This window comes from Hypanus sabinus, chromosome 1 (genome assembly GCF_030144855.1).
Source record: "Hypanus sabinus isolate sHypSab1 chromosome 1, sHypSab1.hap1, whole genome shotgun sequence".
NCBI classification, from domain to species: Eukaryota; Metazoa; Chordata; class Chondrichthyes; order Myliobatiformes; family Dasyatidae; genus Hypanus; species Hypanus sabinus.
Window position 1 is genome coordinate 37,649,303 of NC_082706.1, and position 22,965 is coordinate 37,672,267.

General features: G+C 41.9%; 1 protein-coding gene across 2 annotated transcripts in view; it reads right to left on the minus strand.

Annotated features, from left to right (window-relative positions):
- Positions 1-2,359: 2,359 nt before the first annotated feature.
- Positions 2,360-22,965, minus strand: part of LOC132393093 (cell division cycle and apoptosis regulator protein 1-like) — a 48,402-nt gene continuing 27,796 nt past the window's right edge. For both annotated transcript variants that reach the window (XM_059967883.1, XM_059967893.1), the window contains exons 14-21: positions 22,044-22,355; positions 19,350-19,467; positions 17,882-17,955; positions 16,631-16,780; positions 14,996-15,122; positions 6,896-7,087; positions 5,441-5,646; positions 2,360-2,960 (exon numbers count right to left, since the gene is read on the minus strand). In XM_059967883.1, coding sequence (XP_059823866.1) covers positions 2,931-2,960; positions 5,441-5,646; positions 6,896-7,087; positions 14,996-15,122; positions 16,631-16,780; positions 17,882-17,955; positions 19,350-19,467; positions 22,044-22,355 — 1,209 coding nt within the window. In that variant the 3' untranslated portion in view covers positions 2,360-2,930. The remainder of the gene's footprint in view (positions 2,961-5,440; positions 5,647-6,895; positions 7,088-14,995; positions 15,123-16,630; positions 16,781-17,881; positions 17,956-19,349; positions 19,468-22,043; positions 22,356-22,965) is intronic.

The window sequence follows — 22,965 nt, forward strand, 5'->3', positions numbered from 1 at the left end:
TTGGTGCAGCCACCGCAAGAACTTGGTAGGGAAGAACCAGACTATAGTGTTTCTCCACGAATGGATGGGAAGAGGTTGGGTTGGGTGAGGAAGTGCACCACCCTGGGGTAGGGGCACCAAAAACACACATGAATTTTGCTACACTATTCCATATGGCTGATTTATTATACCTCTCAACCCCATTCACTTTCCTTCTCCCCATAACCTTTTGACACTCTTACTTGCTCAAGAATCTTTCAACCAATCTTTAAATATACCCAATGACTTGGCCTCCACAGCCACCTGTAACAATAAATTTTACAGATACACTCGCCTCTGGCTACAGAGCATGAGTAACAAGTCTTGTTGGTCTTAATTATATATACCACTTAACACATTATGAAAATAAGAATTAAAAGGTATTGCATGGTATATTTTGATAAATAATGTTTTGAGTTTATTTTTTAATTAAAAAAATGAATCTTTGACTTCCTCAGCAGATTAGTTAGTAGGTATCAGTAAAAACATCTTGCTGACCATCAATAGCAGCGTACCTCATGAATGTGTGCTTCGCTTAATGCTCTACTCTCTACACCCACGTTTATGTGGCAAGGCACGATGGAAACGCCACCTATATATTTACCGATGATGTCAGCAGAATCTTGGACCAAGACCTACAAGAATCGGGTAACTGTTGAGTGGTGTCACAATAACCTTGCAGTGAAAATCCAAGTAACTGATTATGGACTTCAGGAAGAAGTTGGGGGAATACACACCAGTCCTCATCAAGGGGTCAGCTGTGGAAAGTGTGAGCTGCTTCAAGTTCCTGTGTGTCAACTCCTGAGGATCGCTCCTGGGCTCAATGCGTTGATATGTTGAAGCCAGCATGCCAGTTCATTACAAGTTTTGAGATTTGGTTATGTCACCAAAGACTATCAACCTCTGCACGAAGAGCATCCTAACTGGTATGGTATCACCACCTGGTATGGAAACTCCAGCACACAGGATCAAGAGGCTGCAGAGGGTTGTGGACCCATCCAGCTCTATCCCAGGCACATCTTCAAAAGGCAGTATAGATACACCCTCCAGGACATGTCCTCTTCTCATTATTACCTCTAGGTAGGAGATAAGGTCCATGAAGACATAGCTCTTTTCCCATCCAGCATCAGATTTCTAAAGTCTCACTAATCCTCCTTTGAACTACTGCATTTATTTATTCTTTTAGAGATGCAGCAAAGTAACAAGCAGGAGTACCCAGAGGAAACCCTACAGTCACAGGGGAAACATACAAACTCCTTACAGTGGAAGGAATTGAACACAGGGTGGCCAGCATTATGCTGCCATACTTCTGTTGAAAGATCACAAAACAGATTAACGCATTATATGAAAGACATATATATTTTTGCACTAACAGTGACATAACTGTGCTCCCATGCATGTAGCCATGGGCATCATAAACACCAGTTACGCTAGGACATTACTATCTGAATGTATGGCAGTCTCTGCTGTGTCCAGAAGCTGCCAGACGTGTGGAGATGGGGCTCCTACAACAGTCCAGCATCAGGTAGCTCCGAAATCTGGTGCAGCCACAGTGAAGATGACTATAATGTCCATCGAAGGTGTGGCACAGAAGTGACTTTCTTTTTTATGGTTCATAGGGATGGTAGGGACAGCGTAGGGAATTAGAAGTCAGCAGCATTAAATGAAATTAACCGGTTTTGGAGGCCACATTGAAGTCCTTTCTGGCCAAAGGCTGGGGATCCCATGGTGCTGAGATCAGTAATCTCAAGGTCAGTGGTCTGCATGGGCAGGAGTCAAGAGGGACGGTGTCACCAGGGTTAGAGGTCTGTGAAAATCTGGAGACTGAGGACTGCAGGTCAAACCCATGATCAGCAACTCCTGGGATTGTTAGCTAGAGGTCAGTGAAGCTTTGAGCACAAAGCTGAAGGTTGAAGTCCAGAGGCTTGGCAAGCCCGACAGCTAGTCTGGAGGTCAGAGGCCCAATGTCTGCATCTGAGAATTGGAGGGCCCACGGCTGAGTCTGGGAATCAGAGGCAGCCTGTTCTAGTGCTGGAGGTATGTCTGTCTGTCGGCGGGAGAGGGTGTTTTGTTGTTTTACAGAACATTGTGGGCATGATATATTGGTGCAGAATATGTAAGAACACTTGAGCTGCCCCTTGGTCAGTATTGGCTATTAATACAAATGAGGCACCTCACTGTTTCAATACACATGTGATGACTATGAATGCTCTTTCAGAGAAAAGGCTGGCCAAATACCCTCCTCAGCTGTGCAAAAGGGGAGAGAGGGGTATAGGAAGGTGCCCATAATATTCTCAGTAAAGATCGACAAGACAAGGAATAAAAGGCACAAGACACTCCGTAAGTTTTAAAAATGAAGAACCTTTATACTGTAAACACTGACATCCTGACAGAAGGGTGGGGGTGGTCAAAGGTCCAGAAAGAAGGCATCTAAAGGAAGGGGGGGGGGCAGTGGGATCCATTCCCACAGACCACAATCTTAGGAAGAACTGGAACAGGGTGTGTCCCATGAATGATTCCACAGCGATCAGTAGTCTGTGCAAGGAATGGTGCGCTCCAGCAGGCCGGCACATTGCGATGGAGAGGGGAAAAGGGCTGTACTTGCCCAGGTTTGCCAGAATACTAACAGGGGTGACGGGCAGGGGTTTGGGGAGAGAGCACGCCCTACTGAGGATGTGGCTTAGACATGGATGGTTACACCAATACACACATCAATTGCTGCTCCTCAATTGTACATCCTGGATACAGTGCACAGGCCGACGCAGAAATCAAACAGCACACTTTGATAAAGTTGCAGGTTGAGACATTTTGTGTTTGTTAGGATAAGGAAAGCAAGGGTTCACACAGGTCACTACATCTGGTGGGAAGTGAATGGATTCTATCAGGGATTTCTTCTTTCAATTACCAGCGCCTCATTTGTCCTTCTCTGTCAAAGCGTTATTCTGAAAAAGAAAAGCAAATCAAAGTGTAATTCAAGGTACATTTATTTTTAAAGATCATACAGTATATGTCACCACATACAACCTTGCAGGCATACTCAGTAAATCCAAGCATCATAATAGAATCAATGATAGGTTGCAACAGGGCAGACAAACTGATGTGCAAGACAACAAACTGTGCAAATACATACATACATAAATAGGCAAACAATGAGAACATGAGATGAAGTAAGTCCATAGGTTGTGGGAACAAGTGAAGTTGAATGAGGTTATCCCACTGGATCAAAGATCTGATGGTTAAGGGGCAGTAACTGTTCCTGAACCTGGCAGTGACAGATCTGAGGGTCCTGCACTTTCTTGCTGATGGGAGCAGTGAGAAGAGACCATGGCCTGGATCAGAAACCATGTTTCTCTACCAGGCTGTGATGCAACCAGTCAATATACTCTCCACCACACATCTACAGAAGTTTGTCAAAGCTGACCCTCTTCATCTTTGAGGACTGGTCCAGCAACCCCCAGTTTCCTCCTTCTAAAGTCGACAATCAGCTCCTTGGTCTTGCTGACATTGAGTAAGAGGTTGTTATGGCACCACTCAGCCAAAGTTTCAATCTCCTTCTTATATGCTGATTTGTCACCAACTTTGAGCTGTCATACGTGTAAAGCGAGTAGAGCAGGGCACTAAGCACACAGCCTTGTGGTGCACCTGTGCTGATGGAGAATGTGGAGGAGGTGTAGTTGTCATTGTGAACTCACTGGGGTCTACAAGTGAGGAAATCAAGGATCCAAATGCACAAGGAGATATTGAAGCCAAGGTCTTGAGTTTATTAATCAGTTTTGAGAAGACGAATCATGTAAATAAAAATAATACTGAGAACATGAGTTGTAGGGTCCTTAAAAGTGAGTCTGTAGGTTGTGGAATCAGGTCAGAGTTGTGGTGAGTGAAGTTATTCACACTGGTTCAGAAGGTTGTAGGGCAATAACTGTTCCTGAACCTGGTGGTGCGGGACCCAAGGCTTCTATACCTCCCGCCTGATGGTCGCAATGAGAAGAGAACATGGCTGAAAGGTGGGGGGCCATCCAGAGAAACAGGGAGTCTCACCTATTTAACCACAGGATGCTCATTGTTTACGGCAACTGTAGACAGCTGAGCTTTACTTGGATAGCAAAGAACCCTCGAGAATCCCGAACACAAACCCTTCACCTCGAGGCATTCCCCTACACACCTACAGAGAATCCGTGCCAGAGGAACGCCACCTTTGATTAAAGAACACAGAATCCCAAAGGGGTCCTGGCATGGAGACACCAACGTGGGATGGGCACAGGGAACACTGACTCTCTCCTACACGACCTGTTGGTCTCATGGACAGACCCTGGATCTCCACAACACAACACACCACACCTCAGCCCATCCATTCCTCAAACGAGGGAAAGCATGCATTACTGGAAAACACTTCCTTCATTAGACAAAATTTTGTAAATTGAAGTTGAGTGAAATACACAATGGAACTCTGCCATATCATTTTTTAAATTTAGAGACATGGCACAGTAACAGGCCCTTCTGTGTCAACAACCCCAATTAAACCCACTTGCCCAATAAAGCTATTAAAGCGTACATCTTTGGAAGGTGGGAAGAAACTGAGAGCATCCAGAGGAAACCCATACAGTTACAGGGAGAAGGTACAAACTCCTTATAGAGTTTGGTGGGAATTAAATTCAGCTACCAGCATTAATCTGTAACAGAATTAACACAAAGCTACCGCACAACCCCCCCCCCCCACTCCCCCACCGCCCTGGTTCGGTGTGTTATATCCGATTCTGGGTACTGGATTTTGGAGTCTAATTCTGGTGCGGTTCTGTGAGAAGTCTCTGTATGTCCTCCCCATGGAGTGCACATTCCTCCCACAGCGGGTAGGTTAACTGTTCACTGTAAACAGTCCTGTGATTAGGTTAGGGTTAATCGGGGCTGTGGTGTGGCCAGAAGGGCCTATTCCACACTGTATTGCTAAGTTAATATCAGGTGCTAGAGTAGCGCAGCAGTTAGCGTGATGCGATTACAGCTTCAATTCCGATGTCATCCATGAGAGTTTGGAAGTTCAACCCGTGCAATGTGTGGGTTTTCTCTGGATCATCCAGTTTCCTCCCAGAGTTCATTCGTTCCCATTAGTAGGTCGTTGTAAATTGTCCTGTCATTAGTTTGGGGTTAAATTGGAGGTTGCTGGGCTGTGGAGCTTGAAGGGTCAGAAGGGCATTTTCCATGTTGTATGTCTAAGTTAAATAAATATGACACATCCCATGATGTATGATTCATGGTAGCAAAAAAAAACATTAAATATTTGTTAATCAAATTATACCTAGGCCAACTGCATCTCAGGGTAAGGCCAGGCAAAGATCAGGGAAGTGTGGACGTGCATTCAGTTGAAGTGCTTGAGGAGAGGTAGGGACAGTGGATGGGGAAGGTGATACGTGATATTTCCAATAACTACCTTCTTGATGATGCGCTGAATCTCCTCCAGCATGGAATTGAGATTCCTGGTGTTGTCCTGGAGACGCAGCTCGTAGAAGATCTTCAGTTTCTCGGCCGCTTTGACCCGATCCTCCAGCTCGGACACCTGCTTCTGCATCTCCTCTATCTTGGAAGTCAAGGATTTGTTCACAGTGTCGTTCGAGGACACTTTCCCCATGGCTTCAGCTGCAGGAGAAGATAGACCAAACACCATCAGTCCTTGCCCAATACCACTGAATTCTCCCCACACTGGGCATCTCTTTACACTCTGACCAACACCCATACCCTGCCATTCCAGTGCTGCTCTCTGCCCATATACCATATTCACCACACTGCCCATGCTCCATTTTTTTTTTACCAGTGTTGGGATTAGGGTGTAGAATGGTTATTTTTCGTGTAGGTTAACATCCCTATGCTTGCTTGTTTATATATATATATTTAAAAAAATCACCCATATACATATAATTGTTCAGTAAATTTTCCATCAATTCTAGCACAGCTGCTTCTGTATTTTAAGAAATTTCTTAGCTTTCTGTAGCAGATGTCATGCGACATGAATCTGGCTACTTTATAGGTTAATTGTTATCATTGGATTTTTAAAAAAAATTCTAGTCTTAGTAAGAGGTGACCACATTTTATAGTCTAAATTTTCTTTGTTCTCTTGATACCTCTTCATCTTTGCTCTTGTAACATTTAATGATTGTAAGCAACAAGTTTTATGCCTCATTCTTCACTTCTGAAGAATCTTGCCAATTTAACAGCATTAGCATCCAACACCGACCAGGCCCTGGTTGCACTCTGATCCATCTTGTACAGTTTGGACAATACCCATGCAATGCTGGATACTGCCTGTAATCCACACCACCCCCCCCATACCAAATCCACTCCCCCTCACCAAGCCCTGCCCATCACTGTGCAGGACACTGATCATTATGTTAATCGCTATACTACGTGCTATCATTGCCTGAAAAACAGACACACGAGGTCACTGAATGGTGAGATAGGAGACCATTAACGGTTCAATTCAATTTTAAACCCCCCTCCTATAGCCCATAGTGTCTGGAGTTCGGAGTCCTATTCTGGCACCGTTCTGTAGGAAGTCTCTGAGAGACCCGTGGAACGTTAAGGGGGGGTTTCCTCGCACAGTCCAAAGATGTACTGGGGAGGTTAACTTGTCATTGTCAATTGTCCTGTGATTAGGTTGGGGTTAATTGGAGTCTTGGGGTTGCTGAGCTGGGGCAGTATGGCGTGGAGAACTGGAAAGTCCTATTCTGCGCTGTATCACTAAATAAGTAAATATAGACCGACCCAACTCTCGACGCCTATCTGCCCGCATCAAACCCCCAGATCTTGATCTCAATCACCCATTTCCTATCCAACCATCATTCATAGATCCAGCCACGAGGAATCACCCCACACTAGCCACAACTCTTACCCAGCTGGCTCTCCACGGTGCGCAGCTTTATTTCCATGTCGGCACGGTTTCTCTCATCCCGCTCCAGTTTCTGGATTAGGTTTCCAACATTGACCATGTTGCCACTGTGCTCGACAAGGCTGCCGTCTCCAGACCGTGTCCGGGGCTTGACTGCTGTGACGTTGGTGTTTGTTGGCAGAAGATGCTGGTTACCTGAGGGAGGATAGCAACAAAAACCCCATCTTGTCAGAAAGGTACTGGGAGGCAGGAGAGTAAAGTGTGGGGGGGGGGGGGGGGCAGAGGTGAGATGAAGCCGGTGAGGGAGCTGCACTGACATAAATCCAGCCAGAATTCCTAACCCAACTGACAAGAGTTGTAAAAGTGTGGAAGGAGTATGTCACAGTCATTCGACAGCCATGGATTTTCAATCGCACCCGCCATTCACACAATATTACTAGGATATTCCTCCAGATATTACCGAAGGATGCAAATTTTCAATGAACAAAGGCAATAGTACAGAAGATCACAGTAAATTTATTATAAAGTATTCAACCCCCTTGAAAATTTTCATGTTTTATTGTTTTACAACATTTGATCATAGTGGATTTAATTTGGTTTTTTTTGGACACTGACTGAAAGAAAAAGACTCTTTCGTGTCAAAATGAAAACAGATCTCTACAAAGTGATCCAAATTAATTACAAACGTAAAACACAAAATAAAGTTGATTGAATAAGTATTCACGAGGAAATCTGCAGATGAGAGTCAGCGGGAGACGCTCATGGAGTGAGTACTGCTTTGGATTCACTCCATAACCTTTACTTTTTTTTAACCTTTGATCACCCTTATTCAGCTTATTTTTACCTATACCGAAAGCATAATTTTTTTTTGAACTTACTGCCAAGAACTTTTGAAGATATGCAAACAGAAATATCTCTCAGGTCTAAGGGACGGGATCCTACGGTAACGGAAAGAAGCAGGCTCCGCCACAACAAACTCAATTAACTTATGAATTGTTTATGGAGGTTTTGGATAAAAAATTTGATGAACTACAACAATTTTTTAAAGAAGATATAAAGGCTTTTCAAGAGTACATGGTTAAGACGGATTCAGTAATTAACCAGCAACAAGCTCTTATCGCATCTCTGCAAGAAGATGCTCGGAAGCAAGATTTGACTATTGAAAAACTGCAACAGGATTTAATTTCGACCATTAAGCTGATGGAGTGACGATTTTGAGAATCGGTCCAGAAGACAGAACCTACGTATACTTGGTCTTCCAGACGGCATAGAAAAAGATGACCCTTTGAAATATTTTGCTCAACTTTTAAAAGAAGCGTTTCTGACGATTTTCCCGAATAACCCTCCTTTATTGGATCGGGCACATAGAATTCGGCGTCGATCACCGAGTGCTACAGACAAACCTTCGGTGGTAATTGTCCGGTTCCATTATGTACATGACAAAGAACAACTTATACGTGCAGCTCGTTGGGCAGGAATGATTAAATGCAAAGAATACTGCTTCCGCCTGGTCGAAGACTTTAGCCCCGACCTTTTAAAAAGGCTTCTTTTTAAACCGTTGATGGCTGAATGTTATGAGAAAAATCTGAAACCTGCGCTCCTATACCCTGCGAAGCTTCGAATGCTCCAAGACAGGTTTTTCTTTCAACTTCAGAAGCGAGAAAATATCTGGAGGAGAACTTCCCTACTGCTCCAGACACCGGTCTCTAATAAATGAACGATTCTGATCGTGTAAGATGGTTCTCAATCTCTTAAACCAGAATTAACATCTGGTTATTGGTAGGTTCATCCTATACTTTATACTTAAGTTAAAGCGTGTTTTCGTCATATTAATTGTTCTGCCTTATACACTTTAACCATTATACTACATTCTTGTCCATTAACTTTGTTCCTTCGATGGTATATTTTTAATTCTTTGAAGGTGAATTTTTCTTTGATTAAGATGGTGGTTTTTTGAAAAAGATTTTTGGTTTTGCTTAAGATGGCATTTTTTTTTCTTTCTTTCGTCTTCTTCCTACAATGCATCGCTTATCATAGCTTAAATACTTTTTGTTTTGTCTGGGCTAGAGCCTGATTTATAATTTTTTTTTAGTGGACTATATTCTTATTTTTTTTTACAACTAACTATACTTAGAAATATGGTTTTTATTATAGCGATTTTAATTTTTAAATTTGGGCTGATTCTTTTATATATATCCTTTATATATGGAGTGTTCTTCAGCTGACATGGGGGTAGAATTAGTCTTACTTTTTCCTTTTTTAAGTCATATTTTGGCTTTTTCTCTTTTTCTGGGGGGGTGGGGGGATGATCTGTTTTCTAATTCTATTTTTTTTGCATCAGTTTGTGTTAGCTTTTTTATTTGGGCTGTTTTTGAACTTCAAATATGTCTGTGTTGTCGTCACTTCCGGGTCTTCTCTTTGCTTTTGTTCCTCTTCCGGGTGCATGAGTTTATAAGTTGGTTAACCCTTTCTATACCAAAGGGTTGATTTTAGAATTATGGCTCAGACCATTAATTTTGTGTCTTGGAATACTAATGGTTTAAATCATCCAATTAAACGAAAGATTTTCAAAGTATTCCAAAGACTTAATGCTCATATCATTTTTGTACAAGAAACTCATGTGAGGAAGGAGGACAAATTTCATTTTTTTAGATTTTGGAGGGGTCAACAGTATCACGCAAATTCGAATGCTAAAGTAAAAGGAGTTTCAATTTTTATTGACTCCTCTATTCCATTTGTTCAACATGATATTTTTTCGGATCCGAATGGTAGATTTTTGTTAATTATGGGTTTACTTTGTAATAAAAAGGTTGCTTTGGTTAATGTTTATGCTCCAAATGTGGATTGTCCTGACTTTTTTAAGTCCTTATTTACCTCTTTACCCAATCTAAATGAATATAAGTTAATAATGGGTGGTGACTTTATTTGCTGTTTAAATCCTTTGATGGATAAATCTTTATCTATTCAGACTTTACTTAATAAGTAGGCCACTTGTTTTTGACTGACAATGGAGTTTTTATATTTGGAGATTTCGGCATCCTAAAGATAAAGAGTTTCCTTTTTTCTCACATGTTTATCACTCTTATTCGAGAATTGATTATTTTTTTGCAGACTCTTGTTTTATTCCATTGTAACTATGATATTATAGCTATCTCTGATCATGCTCCATTATTACTTTCTATGAAATTTACGGATACAGCTTCTAATGCCAGACAATGGCGATTTGACTCTACTTTATTGCAAGACTCAGACTTTATAAAATTTATGGAGGAGCAGATCAACTTCTTTTCAACTAATTCTACAGATGATATCTCCTGCGGAACACTTTGGGACGCTTCTAAAGCGTATATACGTGGACAGATTATTTTTTATTCTGTTGGTCTGAGGAAACGTACTAAGATGGAAATTCTTTTATTGGTTGATAAAATTAAAGAGATTGATAAGAAATATTCGATTGCTCCTAGTAAGGAGCTTTACAAACAAAAGGTTGAACTTCAAATGGAACATAGTTTATTACTTACATCCTCGATTGAAAATCAATTAATGAAAACTAGATCTGATTTTTATATACATAGTGATAAATCTGGTAAACTGTTAGCTAGTCAATTGAAGAATGCTTTGGTTAAACGTCAAATCACTAAGATTTGTCAGCAGAATGGGAATCTGACAGTTAATCATGATGAGATACATAAGGCATTTCAAGACTTCTATACCTCCCTGTATCAATCTGAATTTCCTCAAGATCATAATACCATGTCTGATTTTCTTGGGAAATTAAATTTTCCAAGATTATCATCTGATGATCTTTTAATATTGGATACTTCTATTACGGATGTAGAAATTAAAGGGGCTATTTCCTCAATGAATTCTGGGAAAGCACCGGGTCCAGATGGTTATACAGTTGAATTTTTAAAAAATTTTTCCGCTACTCTTTCCCCTTGGTTATGTAAGGTTTTTGAGGAAGCCATTAGATTGGGGAATTTGCCACAATCTTTTTATAGAGCTTCCATTTCTCTAATATTGAAGAAAGATAAAGACCCTACTAACTGTGCTTCCTATAGACCAATATCTTTATTGAATGTAGACTCCAAGATTTTTTCCAAGTTACTGGCATCTAGATTGGAGAAGGTATTACCCAAAATTATTTTAGATGATCAAACCGGTTTTATTAAAAATCACTATTCTTTTTTTAACATTAGGAGATTGTTGAATATTGTTTATACTCCCTCACATGACACTTCAGAATGCGTGATTTCGTTAGATGCGGAGAAAGCATTTGATAGAGTTGAATGGCCTTACTTATTTAATGTGTTGGAGAAGTTTAATTTTAGTCCAATATTTATATCATGGATTAAATTGATTTATCATACTCCAGTAGCCTCAGTGTTTACCAATAATCAAAGATCTCCCTTTTTTCGCCTATTTCGGGGCACTAGACAAGGATGTCCTCTTAGTCCATTACTATTTAACATTGCCTTAGAACCTTTGGCAATTGCCATCAGACAATCACAGGATATTTTGGGTATTAATCTTGGGACAGACATTCTTAAGTTATCTTTGTATGCAGATGATTTATTACTATTCATTTCTAACCCGGAGAAATCCATCCCAGCAGTTTTATCATTATTGGCTCAATTTAGTGAGTTTTCTGGGTATAAGTTAAATCTTAATAAAAGTGAATTGTTTCCTTTGAATAAACAGGTCCCAATTTATGGAAATTTACCTTTTAAATTAGTTAATGATTCTTTTACTTATTTAGGGATCAAAATCACAAAAAACCATAAAGATTTATTTAGATTTAATTTTTTACCCTTAATTGATCAGATTAAAGCTTTGTTTCCTAAGTGGTCACCATTATCTTTATCCCTAATAGGTAGGATTAATGCTATTAAGATGGTTATTTTACCTAAGTTTTTATATATTTTTCAAGCGATACCAATTTTTATTCCAAAATCTTTTTTTTACTAATGTTGACTCAAAAATTTCTTCATATATATGGCAGAATAAAAATCCCAGGTTAGGTAAAATATATTTACAGAAGACAAAAAAGGAAGGCGGGTTAGTATTACATAATTTCAGATTTTATTATTGGGCAGTTAATATTAGATACTTGTTATGCTGGTTGAAAGATGGGGGTGGATCTTTCGGCCCTTGTTGGGTGAGTTTAGAAATTAAATCTGTATCAGCTTATGCTCTGGGTTCTATTTTAGGGACTTCTCTCCCTTTTGCTCTTTCTAAATTGCCGAAACGAATTGACAACCCGATAGTTAAACATACTCTGCGTATATGGTTTCAATTTCGGAGATTTTTTGGGTTGACTCAATTCATTTTGAATAGTCCTATTGTATCTAATTGTTTTTTCCACCCTTCCATTACAGATCAAGCTTATTCGGCATGGAAAACTGGGATTACTAAGATTTTCTGATTTATTTTTGGACAATTGTTTCATGTCTTTTGAGCAATTATCCAACAAATATAACTTGCCTAGATTTCATTTTTTTAGATATTTACAGATTAGACATTTTTTAAGTTCTGTACTCCCTATGTTTCCAAATTTTGTGCCTTCAGATATTTTGGAGAGTTTATTTGAATTAGACCCTTTTCAAAAAGGGCTTATTTCAAAACTTTATAATATAATTATGAAGATACGTTCAGAGCCTCTTTATAAGACCAAAAAGGATTGGGAAAGAGAGCTTAGCCTTATTATTTCTAATGAGAATTGGGATAGAATTCTTCAATTAGTTAATACATCATCGATATGTGCCAAACATTCATTAATACAATTTAAGGTCGTACATAGGGCCCATATGTCCAAGGATAAATTAGCTTATTTTTACTCTCACATTAGTCCTATTTGTGATAGATGTCAATCTGAAATTGCGTCTTTAACTCATATGTTTTGGTCTTGTTCATTTTTGGAGAAATATTGGAAAGATATTTTTGATATTATTTCTGCAGTTTTGAATATTGATTTACATCCTCATCCTATTACCGCAATTTTTGGTTTACCAATGTTAGGCTCACTGCATTTATCTTCTTCTGCTCATCGAATGATTGCATTTCTAACTCTGATGGCTAGAAGATCTATATTGTTGAATTGGAAGGAAATTAATCCTCCCACTGTATTTAATTGGTTCTCTCAAACTATGTTATGTTTAAATTTAGAAAAAAATAGAAGTGGTGTTTTTGAGACTTCTATTAAATTTGAAAAGGTATGGAGACCATTTATTCAACATTTTCGTATGATGTAATATGACCCTGTTCCAAATTCATTTGATTTCCCAGCTTTTAGCTTATGTATGTTGAGAGGACCGGAAGTGACGGCATTGATGAATATTTATTCTTGTGAGATATTATAAACAGCCCCCTTTTGTTTTTCTCTTTTTTTTTGCTTTTTTTCTTCTATATTAGTTATTAGATTAGTAGACTAGCTAGTTTTGTATTATATATATATATTTTTTTTTAAATTTTCTTTCCTTTTTCTGTTTTTTTTATATCATATATTATGAAATATTTAGACTTACCATGTTCATACATATATTATATGGTTTGTCTTGGTAAACTCATTTATATTGTAACTATTATGTATGTTTTTTTTCATATGTAATGGAATTTGTATGTTTGTAATTTCTTTATCAATATATCATTTGTATTCTGTCCATATTACTAATAATAATAAAAAGATTTAGAAAGAAAGGAAATCTGCAGATGCTGGAAATTCAAGCAACACACACAAAATGCTGGTGGAATGCAGCAGGCCAGGCAGCATCTATATGGAGAAGCACTGTCGACATTTTGGGCAGAGACCCTTCGCCAGGACTAACTGAAAGGAAAGATAGTAAGAGATTTCAAAGTAGGAGGGGGAGGGGGAAATGCAAAATGATAGGAGAAAACCTGAGGGGGTGGGGTGAAGCTGAGAGCTGGAAAGGCGATTGGCAAAAGGAATACAGAGCTGGAGAAGGGAAAGGATCATGGGACGGGAGGCCTAGGGAGAAAGACAGGGGGAGGGGGGTACCAGAGGGAGATGGAGAACAGGCAGAGTGATGGTCAGAAAGAGAGGGGGAAAAAAGGGGGGAGGGAGAAAAACTAAATATATCAAGGATGGGGTGAGAAGGGGAGGAGGGGCATTAATGGAAGTTAGAGAAGTCAAGGTTGTCAGGTTGGAGGCTACCCAGCCTGTATATAAGGTGTTGTTCCTCCAACCTGAGTGTGGCTTCACCTTGACAGTGGAGGAGGCCATGGATAGACATATCAGAATGGGAATGGGACGTAGAATTAAAATGTGTGGCCACTGGGAGATCCTGCTTTCTCTGGCTGACAGAGTGTATGTGTTCAGCGGATCGGTCTCTCAGTCTGCGTCTGGTCTCACCAATATATAAAAGGCCACACTGGGAGCACCGAATGCAGTATACCAGATGAGAGAGCAGCTGCTGGGGACCTGTTGCTCTGGTAGGCAAGCTGAAGTCCAAGGCAGGAGCTGATATGTTTTATCACCAAGGTGGATTCTGCCATTTCTGAACCACAGGATCATACATCTCTGATGGACCCAGTAGGTGTGTCTGCCATGTTTGCTAATTTACAGGCAATGGTTTAACACTGTCATCTCACGATTGGAGATGATGCAATGGGGGCCAGTAGTAGTTTCCATTCTATGTCGACCCAAGGCAACACGGGAACAGCAATCAGATTTATTGACACTGATTCATGCCCTGAAATCTGTTATTTTGCGGCAGCAATACAGTGCAAGGCATAAAAAATTACTGAAAGTTACACAAATAAATAGTGCAAAAGATGAATAATGAAGTAACATTCATACATAAAATGGTGGAGGCACTCAGGTCAGGCAGCATCTATGGAAATCCATAAACAGTGAGCATTTCAGGCCAAGACCGTGCTGAATGATATAGAGTTGTGGCCTGAAACATTGACTGTTTATTCCCCTCCACAGATGCTGCCTGACCTGCTGAGATGTTCCAGTGTCTGCAGCACCTCTTGCACTGATGAGGTAACATTTCATGGACCATTCAGTAATGAAGGAGTCAGTCAGCGCTCCCCCCCCCCCCACACACACACACACACACACACACACACATTCTGACTCACCCAGCACCATGTCGTCTGTCACAAGACTTTTATCCTCCATTTTAACCAGATCCCCTTCACAGCCATCTGTCAGGTTCCGATACAGGCACATGTTCTGGGAGCACACCTTCCCTAGCAACTGCTTTATCTGTAAAGCAAGGAAAGGCCACGTTGAGCCCGGGCTTCAGTGAACAAACTCCCCATTACCGATTACAGTGGAGTCGCACAGCTTTAGTCATAATGACCATTAGACACAGAAGCAGAATTAAGCCATTTGGCCTGAGTCTGTTCTGTTATCCAATCATGGCAGGTTTATTATCACTCTCAACACCATCCTCCTGCCTCTTCCCAGCACCCTTTGAGGCCCTGACTAACCAAGAACCTATCAAACTCTGCTTTAAATATACCCAATAAATTGGCCTCCACAAATTCACCACCGTCTGGATGCAAGATGTCCCTTCTCATCTCTATTCTAAAGGGTTGTTCTTCTTGTCTGAGGCTCTGCCATCTGGTCCTAGACTCACCCACTATAGGAAACATCCTCTCCACATCCACTCTATCCAGGTCTTTCAACATTCGATAGAATTCTATAAGATCCCCCAGAGCCAAATGCTCCTCATACCTTAACTCTTTCATTCCTGAAATCATTCTTATGAACCTGCTCTGGACCCTCTTCAACCCCATCACATCTTTTCTTAGATAAGGAGAACTACTCATAATTTTCCAAGTGTGGTCCGACCAATGCCCATGTTGGGGAAATATGACTGTTACATAATTCCCTCTCCTGCTCCATTGGGAATCTCTCTGACCTAACTGAAACCTATCAAATGGTGAAAGGCCTTGTTAAGAGTTGATGTGGAGAGGTATTTCCCAAGATGGGAGAGTCCAGGACCAGAGGACTTAGCCACAGAATAGAGGGGCACCCTTTTAGAACAGAGAAAGGAGAATTTCTTTAGGCAGAGAGTGGTGAATCTGTGCAATTCATTGGCACAGGCATCAGTGGAGGCCAAATCTTTAAGTAATATAAGACAAAGGTGATAGGTTCTTGATTGGTCAGGGCATGAACAGATACAGGGAAAAGGCAGGAGATTGAGGCTGAGTCATGATGAAATAGTGGAGCCAGACTCGAATGGCCAGATGGTCTAATTCTGCTTCTGTATCTTATGGTCTTGTGTATCAAATCAGAAACCTGTCATAGCTGTTTAAAATGCTTTTGTGTCCTGGAGGCAAAGCTGCTGCAATCCAAGTGTAATAACATTACCCAAACGTAACCCAGGATCAAAACCTGTCTGGAATATCAAGAGCTCACAGCCTTGACCTGGCTAAATTTAAGTGTGTGTCAAATTCAGAGGCTCCGTGCAGACATGGAACCACTCAGAGTTAAAGTTCAGTCTCAGGAGTTTGTTTTCCTGCTGTTGGTTTGCTGAATATTGTGGGCATTTTGAAATGATGCTGGAATGTGTGGCAACACTTGTGGGCCGCCTCAGCATGCTTTTGGGTGTGTTGGCTGTGAACACATATGGCACATTGCTCGATATACATCTGATAAACAAATGAACAATCAGGAGCGAGAGGGTGAAGGGGCTGGGGCTACAGTCGGAGACAGGACTGAGTGTGATAGATGGAGCCGAGTCCAGCTGGTTGAAGACGTGGTACCTGGGCTCTGGTTACGTGCAGCCCCAGGGTGCTGAGGATCAGCTCTAAATCCTTCTCCATCAGGTAGTTACACAGATTACGGTCGAAGTAAACAAAGGCGAGCAGCACATCCTTGCGCAACGACACCACCTGGGCGACTTCCTTTTCCTGCTACAGTTATCAGAGAGAGAGAGAGAGAGAGAGAAAAAAAGTTATTACTGTCCTAGTGAAAATGCCAGCACCTGCGCTACTGCCCCACCACCCGTGTGCTCTCACTGAAATTCAGTTCTGCTGCCCTGCATTCTCTATCAGACTCAGAAGTAGGCCATTCAGCCCACTGGACTTGGACATCCATTATTAATTTACACTGACCCTACCTGAGTAAAAGTTAGCGCAATCACTGATCACAGTTTGATTCCTGTCACTGTCTGTAAGAAGCTTTGAACGTTTTCCCCACAACCACACAAGTTTCCTCCCACAGCCCAAGGGTTAGGATTAGTGAGCTGTGGACATGCTATGTTGGCACCAGAAGATTGATGACACCTGTAGGCTGCCCCTAGCACACTTCTCACTCATTTGATGCAAACAACGCATTTCACTGTATGTTTCACTGTACGCATGACAAATAACATGAATCTTTACACTAACTTCAGTTCCGATTCTCCCCACATTCCCATCCCTTACTCACCCACACACTAAGGTTATGTCGTGCGTGTGAGAGACTGGTAGAATCTGGGAGTTGACAGGTTCTTGATTAGTTAGGGTGTCAAAGGTTGCGGAGAATGGGGCTGAGAAGGAAAGTAAATCAGCCATGAGTGAATAGCAGAGCAGATTCGCTGGGCTGTATGACCCAAATCTGCTCCTGTCTTATGGGAACATTGAGGGAGTACAATGACCTCTAACCTGACATCATATGGGATGTGGGAGAATGTGCAAACTTCACAAACAGCACCAGGAGGATTAAACATCTTTGGCACTGTGAGGCAGCGTGTCTAAAAGCGGTGTCACGAGACAGACCCTCACCCTCTAATGGTGCCACCTCCTGCGCAGAGTTACCATACCGCTAACCAGCTGCTACACAGGCTGTGAATGCCAGTACTAGTTCAAGATTACAGTTCAACTGTGCTGTCATTCAGATACCAGAACCTCCCATGACACGTCCAGACCCTGGTCACTCCTTCACACCTCATCCAATACAGTACCAAAACCAGTTCCCTAGCAGGCTCCTACTTCCTCAGTCATCTGTTTCTCAGCACACCACACTCTCCTTACCGTTTCTTTAGCAGATGCACTCTCAGCCTCTGTGGTTTTCTCATTTTGCTTCTTTTCACCAGCATTGGAGATACCTGCAGCAAGCAAAACTGGACATCGTCACAGAGTCCTGAGGTGCAGGGGAAGGGAGGAGTGTGAACAGTTTAAAACAAGTAATTTATCCCATCAAACACTCCCAGGATAGGTACATCTTGGATTAGATAGTGAGAATTTCCTTTTCTTCTGTTCACGTGCCCAGAACAGAAAAAGCACAGGCTAGGTACACAGTACAGTACATCACAGGCTAGAGTACACAATACAGGTGAGCAGGAGAGGATGAGGAGGTGGTTGCGCTCGCAGTATTCTGAAAACTGCAGCTTTTTGGCTACCTCATTCTTTTACATGAGCCTTTCTGGTATCGTTATGGGGCAAGTTATAAACAGTATTGTCATTGCGAGGTAAAACATTGCCCCAAGGTTTGGGGGGGTGTGAGTGGAAACAAACACACACAGAACGAGCACACACATTATAAGCATGGCTCCATTGGCTAGGAGGCTGTCCAGCAGAAACTAGCCTGTTGTATAGTGTTTAGAACAAATAAAATAAGATCAGGAATGGGCCATCTGCACTGTCGAGCCTCTTCCGACATTCAATTAAGATCATGGCTGATCTGGCCATGGACTCAGCTCCACCTACCTGCCTGCTTTCCCCCCTTAACCTTTAATTCCCCTGCTACACAAAACTCATTCTGTGTCTTAAATATATTTAGATCATAGAACAGTAAAGACCCTTTGGCCCACAATGTGCCAACCTTTTAAACTGCTCCAAGACCAATCTAGCTGATCCCTCCCACATCAACCTCCAGTTTTCTTTTTTATCAATGTTCCTATCTAAATATCTCTTAAATGTGCCTAGTGCACCTGCCTCTACCACCACCGACAACAGTGCACTCCATGCAGTCACCACTCTCCATATAAACAAAAACCTACATCGGAAAGCTCTCCCATACTTTCCTCCAATCACCTTAAAGTTATGCCCCCTTGTATTAGCCATTTCCAACCTGGGGAAAAAGTCTATCCACTTTATCAATACCTCAGCATTCGTATCAAGTCACCCCATTCCTCCTTAGCTTCAAAGATTGCTTGCTCAATCTTTCCACACACGATAAGCTCTTTAATCCAGGCAGCATCCTGATCAATCTCCTCTGCACTCTTTCTAAAGCTTCCCTGTCCTCAATGTGGTAGCATCCACTGCTTCCCTGGACAGAAAACTCAACAGATTCACGACTCTCTGGGAAAAGTAGTTTCTACTCACAAGCACCATCTATTCCCCTCTATCATTAAAATGTAGTTTTAATTTTACTTACCATTGGAAACAACTTTCCTAGCTCTATCTTATCTCTGCCTTTTATAATTTTATACTATGAAATTATAAAGTTCTTATTCCCCTCATTCTTCTGAAGGACCAAGTTTTGGTCACGTTTCCTCACCGAAGTCCTCCTCATTGTCTTCCAGGAAGAGAACATCATCCATCTGCAGGAGGTTGTCATCTTCAGCCTCAGTTTCCTTTCCTTTTGTCTCCTTATCTTTAGTTTCTCCTTCTTCTGGCTGTGATCAGAAAGAGGAAGATGTTCAACTACCACACAGTGAAACACAGCTGCAACAGTCAGATTCTAAACACATTACTGGTAAGACACTACTTGAAAATCTATTGAGATGGTATTTAAAATTTCCTTCTAACCAGAAGCAATCAAAGGGTCAATAAAATATGTTAATTTAAAGTAATGGGCAAAAAAAGATGAAAATTTAACACAGTGAGTTAAGATCCGTAATCAAAGTACATTTATTATCGAAGTACAGATATGTCACCATGTACGACCACAAGATTCATTTTGCAGGTACTTGCATGAAAATAAAGATATACAACTTATGAAAGCTCTATATAAACAAAGACTGACAAAGTGCAAAAAAAGACAAATTGTGCAAGTAAAAAAATAGTAAGAACGATTTGTAGAGCCCTTGAAAGTGCGTTCATAGGTTGTAGTGAAAGATGTATTCCATACTGGTTCAGGAGTTTAATGGTTATAGTGTAATAACTGTTTCCGAACCAGGACCCAAGGCTGCTGCAACTCCTGCCCAATGAAAGCGAGAAGAATATGGCACGCATGGCGGGGATCTTGGATGATGGATGCTGCTTTCTTGTGGCAATGCACCAAGTAAATGTGCTCAGTGCTGGGCAGGGCTTTGCCGGTGATGGACTGAGCTGTGTCCGCCACTCTCTGTCAACTTTCCCATTCTTGAACAATGGTGTTTCCACACCAGGGTATGATGCAACCAGTCAAGATACCCTCCACTATGTATCTACAGAAGTTTCGCAAGGGACTGGCTCATGGATATCTGTTTTCTTCTTCCTGTAGACCTCTTTGGTCTTGCTGACATGGAGTGAGATATTGTTGTTGTGGCACCACTCAGACAGATTTTCAATCTCTCTCCGATATGCTGATTTAAAACCACCTTTGATTTTGGCCAACAGCAATGCTGTTATCACCAAACTTGAACATGATATTGGAACTATGCTTAGCCACCCAGTCACAGGTATGAAAGAAACAAGGTTCAATAGCAACCAAATGAAAAAAAATTGGAATTCCAGTAAGATGGTGGCAAGCAAGTTTGCAGCAGCCACTCTGGGTCCAACCAAATTTGCAACTGCTGTCCATTTTGTCTATTTTACGATAGCAAGACTCTGCTGGTTTTCAACATCAAGTAAGCAGGTGTAACCCCAGCAACGACGAAGTTGCAGTTATGCAGACTATGATGCCACCTACTACAGGAAGGCGCTGGGAGTTGGTGAGCAAAGATGGCGAGCAGTCGAATAAATGGAGTGAGTGACTTTTCATGTGATCACAGGCCCCTGTCAGACACTGGTAATGTAGAATACAGCATCTGGTTCATTAGTTCCTTGGTGAGATCAATGGCAAGGAAGCTTGGTTGTAGCATGGACAAGGCCCTCAAGACACAGTGTTGCCTGTTGCAGCCGTCCGGGGGGAGTCGCAGAAGACGGTGTGGGTCTGTGCTGGTTGGGGGCTAGCCCCTCCTGTCGCTGGTGTGTTTGGTGGATTGCATTTACTTGCAGACCGCTGTGGGCTTGTTCTTGCCGACAATCGCCAGGCATGCCATGCAGGGATTTGCACTGCATTACATTATGACTAGACGTACAGTCAGTGGCCTGATTGTTAGTCTAACTATCTAAACAGCCAATTATATGGCAGCAACTCAGGAGGTTCAGTTGTTTTTCAGACAGTCATCAGAATGGGGAAGAAACTTGATCTAAGGGACTCTGACCGTGGAATGATTGTTGGTGCTAGACGGGGTTTGATATCTCAGTAATTGCTCGTCTCCTGGGTTTTTTCACATGCAACAGTCTCTGGGGTTTACAGAGAATGGTGCGAGAAACAACAAACATCCAGTGAGCAGCAGTTCTGTGGGTGAAAATGCCTTGTAAATGAGAAAGGCTGGAGAATGGCCAGACTGGTTCAAGCTGACAGGAAGGTCAAATAACCACGAGTTACAACGGTATGCAGAAGAGCATCTCTGAATGCACACCTTGATCCTTGAAGCGGATGGGCAGAAGACCACGAACATACAGAAATACACTCAGTGGTCACTTCATTAGGTACCTACCTCCTGAGAGAAACAAAAAAAATACATCCAGTGAGCATCAACTCTGCGGGCAAAAATACCTTGTTAATGAGAGAGGGTGGAGGTACCTCCTGTACCCAATAAAGGGGCTTCTGGGTGTATTTCCTATTGTAACGTAGTTTTTCCCCCCAATGGATTGCACTGTACTACTGCCACAAAGTGTATCAGTGTCCATAAACCTGATGCATTGATCTCACTCACTTTTCCACTGGATGTGTATTCCATCTCCCATTGGATCCTTTTCCCAGCCACCTCACTTATTGATTATAACCAGGCATCACCCAACTCTGAGTTCTACCCCTGAACACACAGCAAATCCACAGAATAGCAACTTTCACAGGATCAATGAAAAATCAGCCAGAGTGCAGGACAACAAATTGTGTAAATGCAAATATAAATAAATAGTAATAAATCATGGGAAGGAGTCCTTAAATAGAGATTCCCAAGACACATGGCTCATCCCCACCCTTCTTCAACAGACATACCTTTGTCAGTTCCCATTCCCAATTTTCATCCTCCTCCATTGCAGTGGGTTTGGCCAATGTATCGCTAGTCTCCTTCACCTCCTCTACATCCTTCATCTCCACCAAGTCATCCATCTCTTCCCCTTCGGTCTTCAGCTCTTTCGCCTTGTCCTCCTGATCCTTGGATTCCTGTTCCTGACTGGCAGGAGCTGCCTTTGGTTTCTCAGGCACCTCCTCAGGTTTCTTCTCCGGGTACGCCAGCAGGGTCTTGTAGATGGTGTAACCGAAGTCCCTCTGTAGCATCTCGCTGAAGAGCTCTGCAAGCCACAACACCTGACAGCAAAACAGAATCGGCTCACAAAAAGCATCATGGCGGTGGGTAAGTTTTATTCACTGAGGCAGTGCTGAATAGGCCCTTCCAGCTCTTTGGAACATGCCACTCAGCAACCGATTTAACCCCAACCTAGTCACAGGACAATTTACAATGACCAATTAACCTATCGACCAGCAACACTGGACCGTGGGAGGAAACCAGGGTACCCAGATGAAACCCATACGGTCACAGGGAGAATGTACAAACTGCTTACAGACAGCCACAGGAACTGAACCTGGGTTGCTGGTACTGCACCGTGTTGTGCTAACCACTATGCCCAAGGTTTAGAGAATTAGTGTGGTACAGTAGTGTATCAGCATGCAGCTCAGGGCATTCCGGAGTTCAGAATGCCGTATAGCGCTGGCGAGCGGGGTTCAATTCCCACCATTGTCTGTAAAGAGTGCGCATGTTCTCCTAATGACTGCATTCCAAAGACACACAGGTTAGAGCTAGTAATTTGTGGGCATGGTATGTGGTGCTGGAAGGATGGCATCACTTGAGGGCTGCCCCTAGCACAACCCCAGACCACATTGGTCATTGGTGTAAATGATGAATTTCACTGTAAGTTTC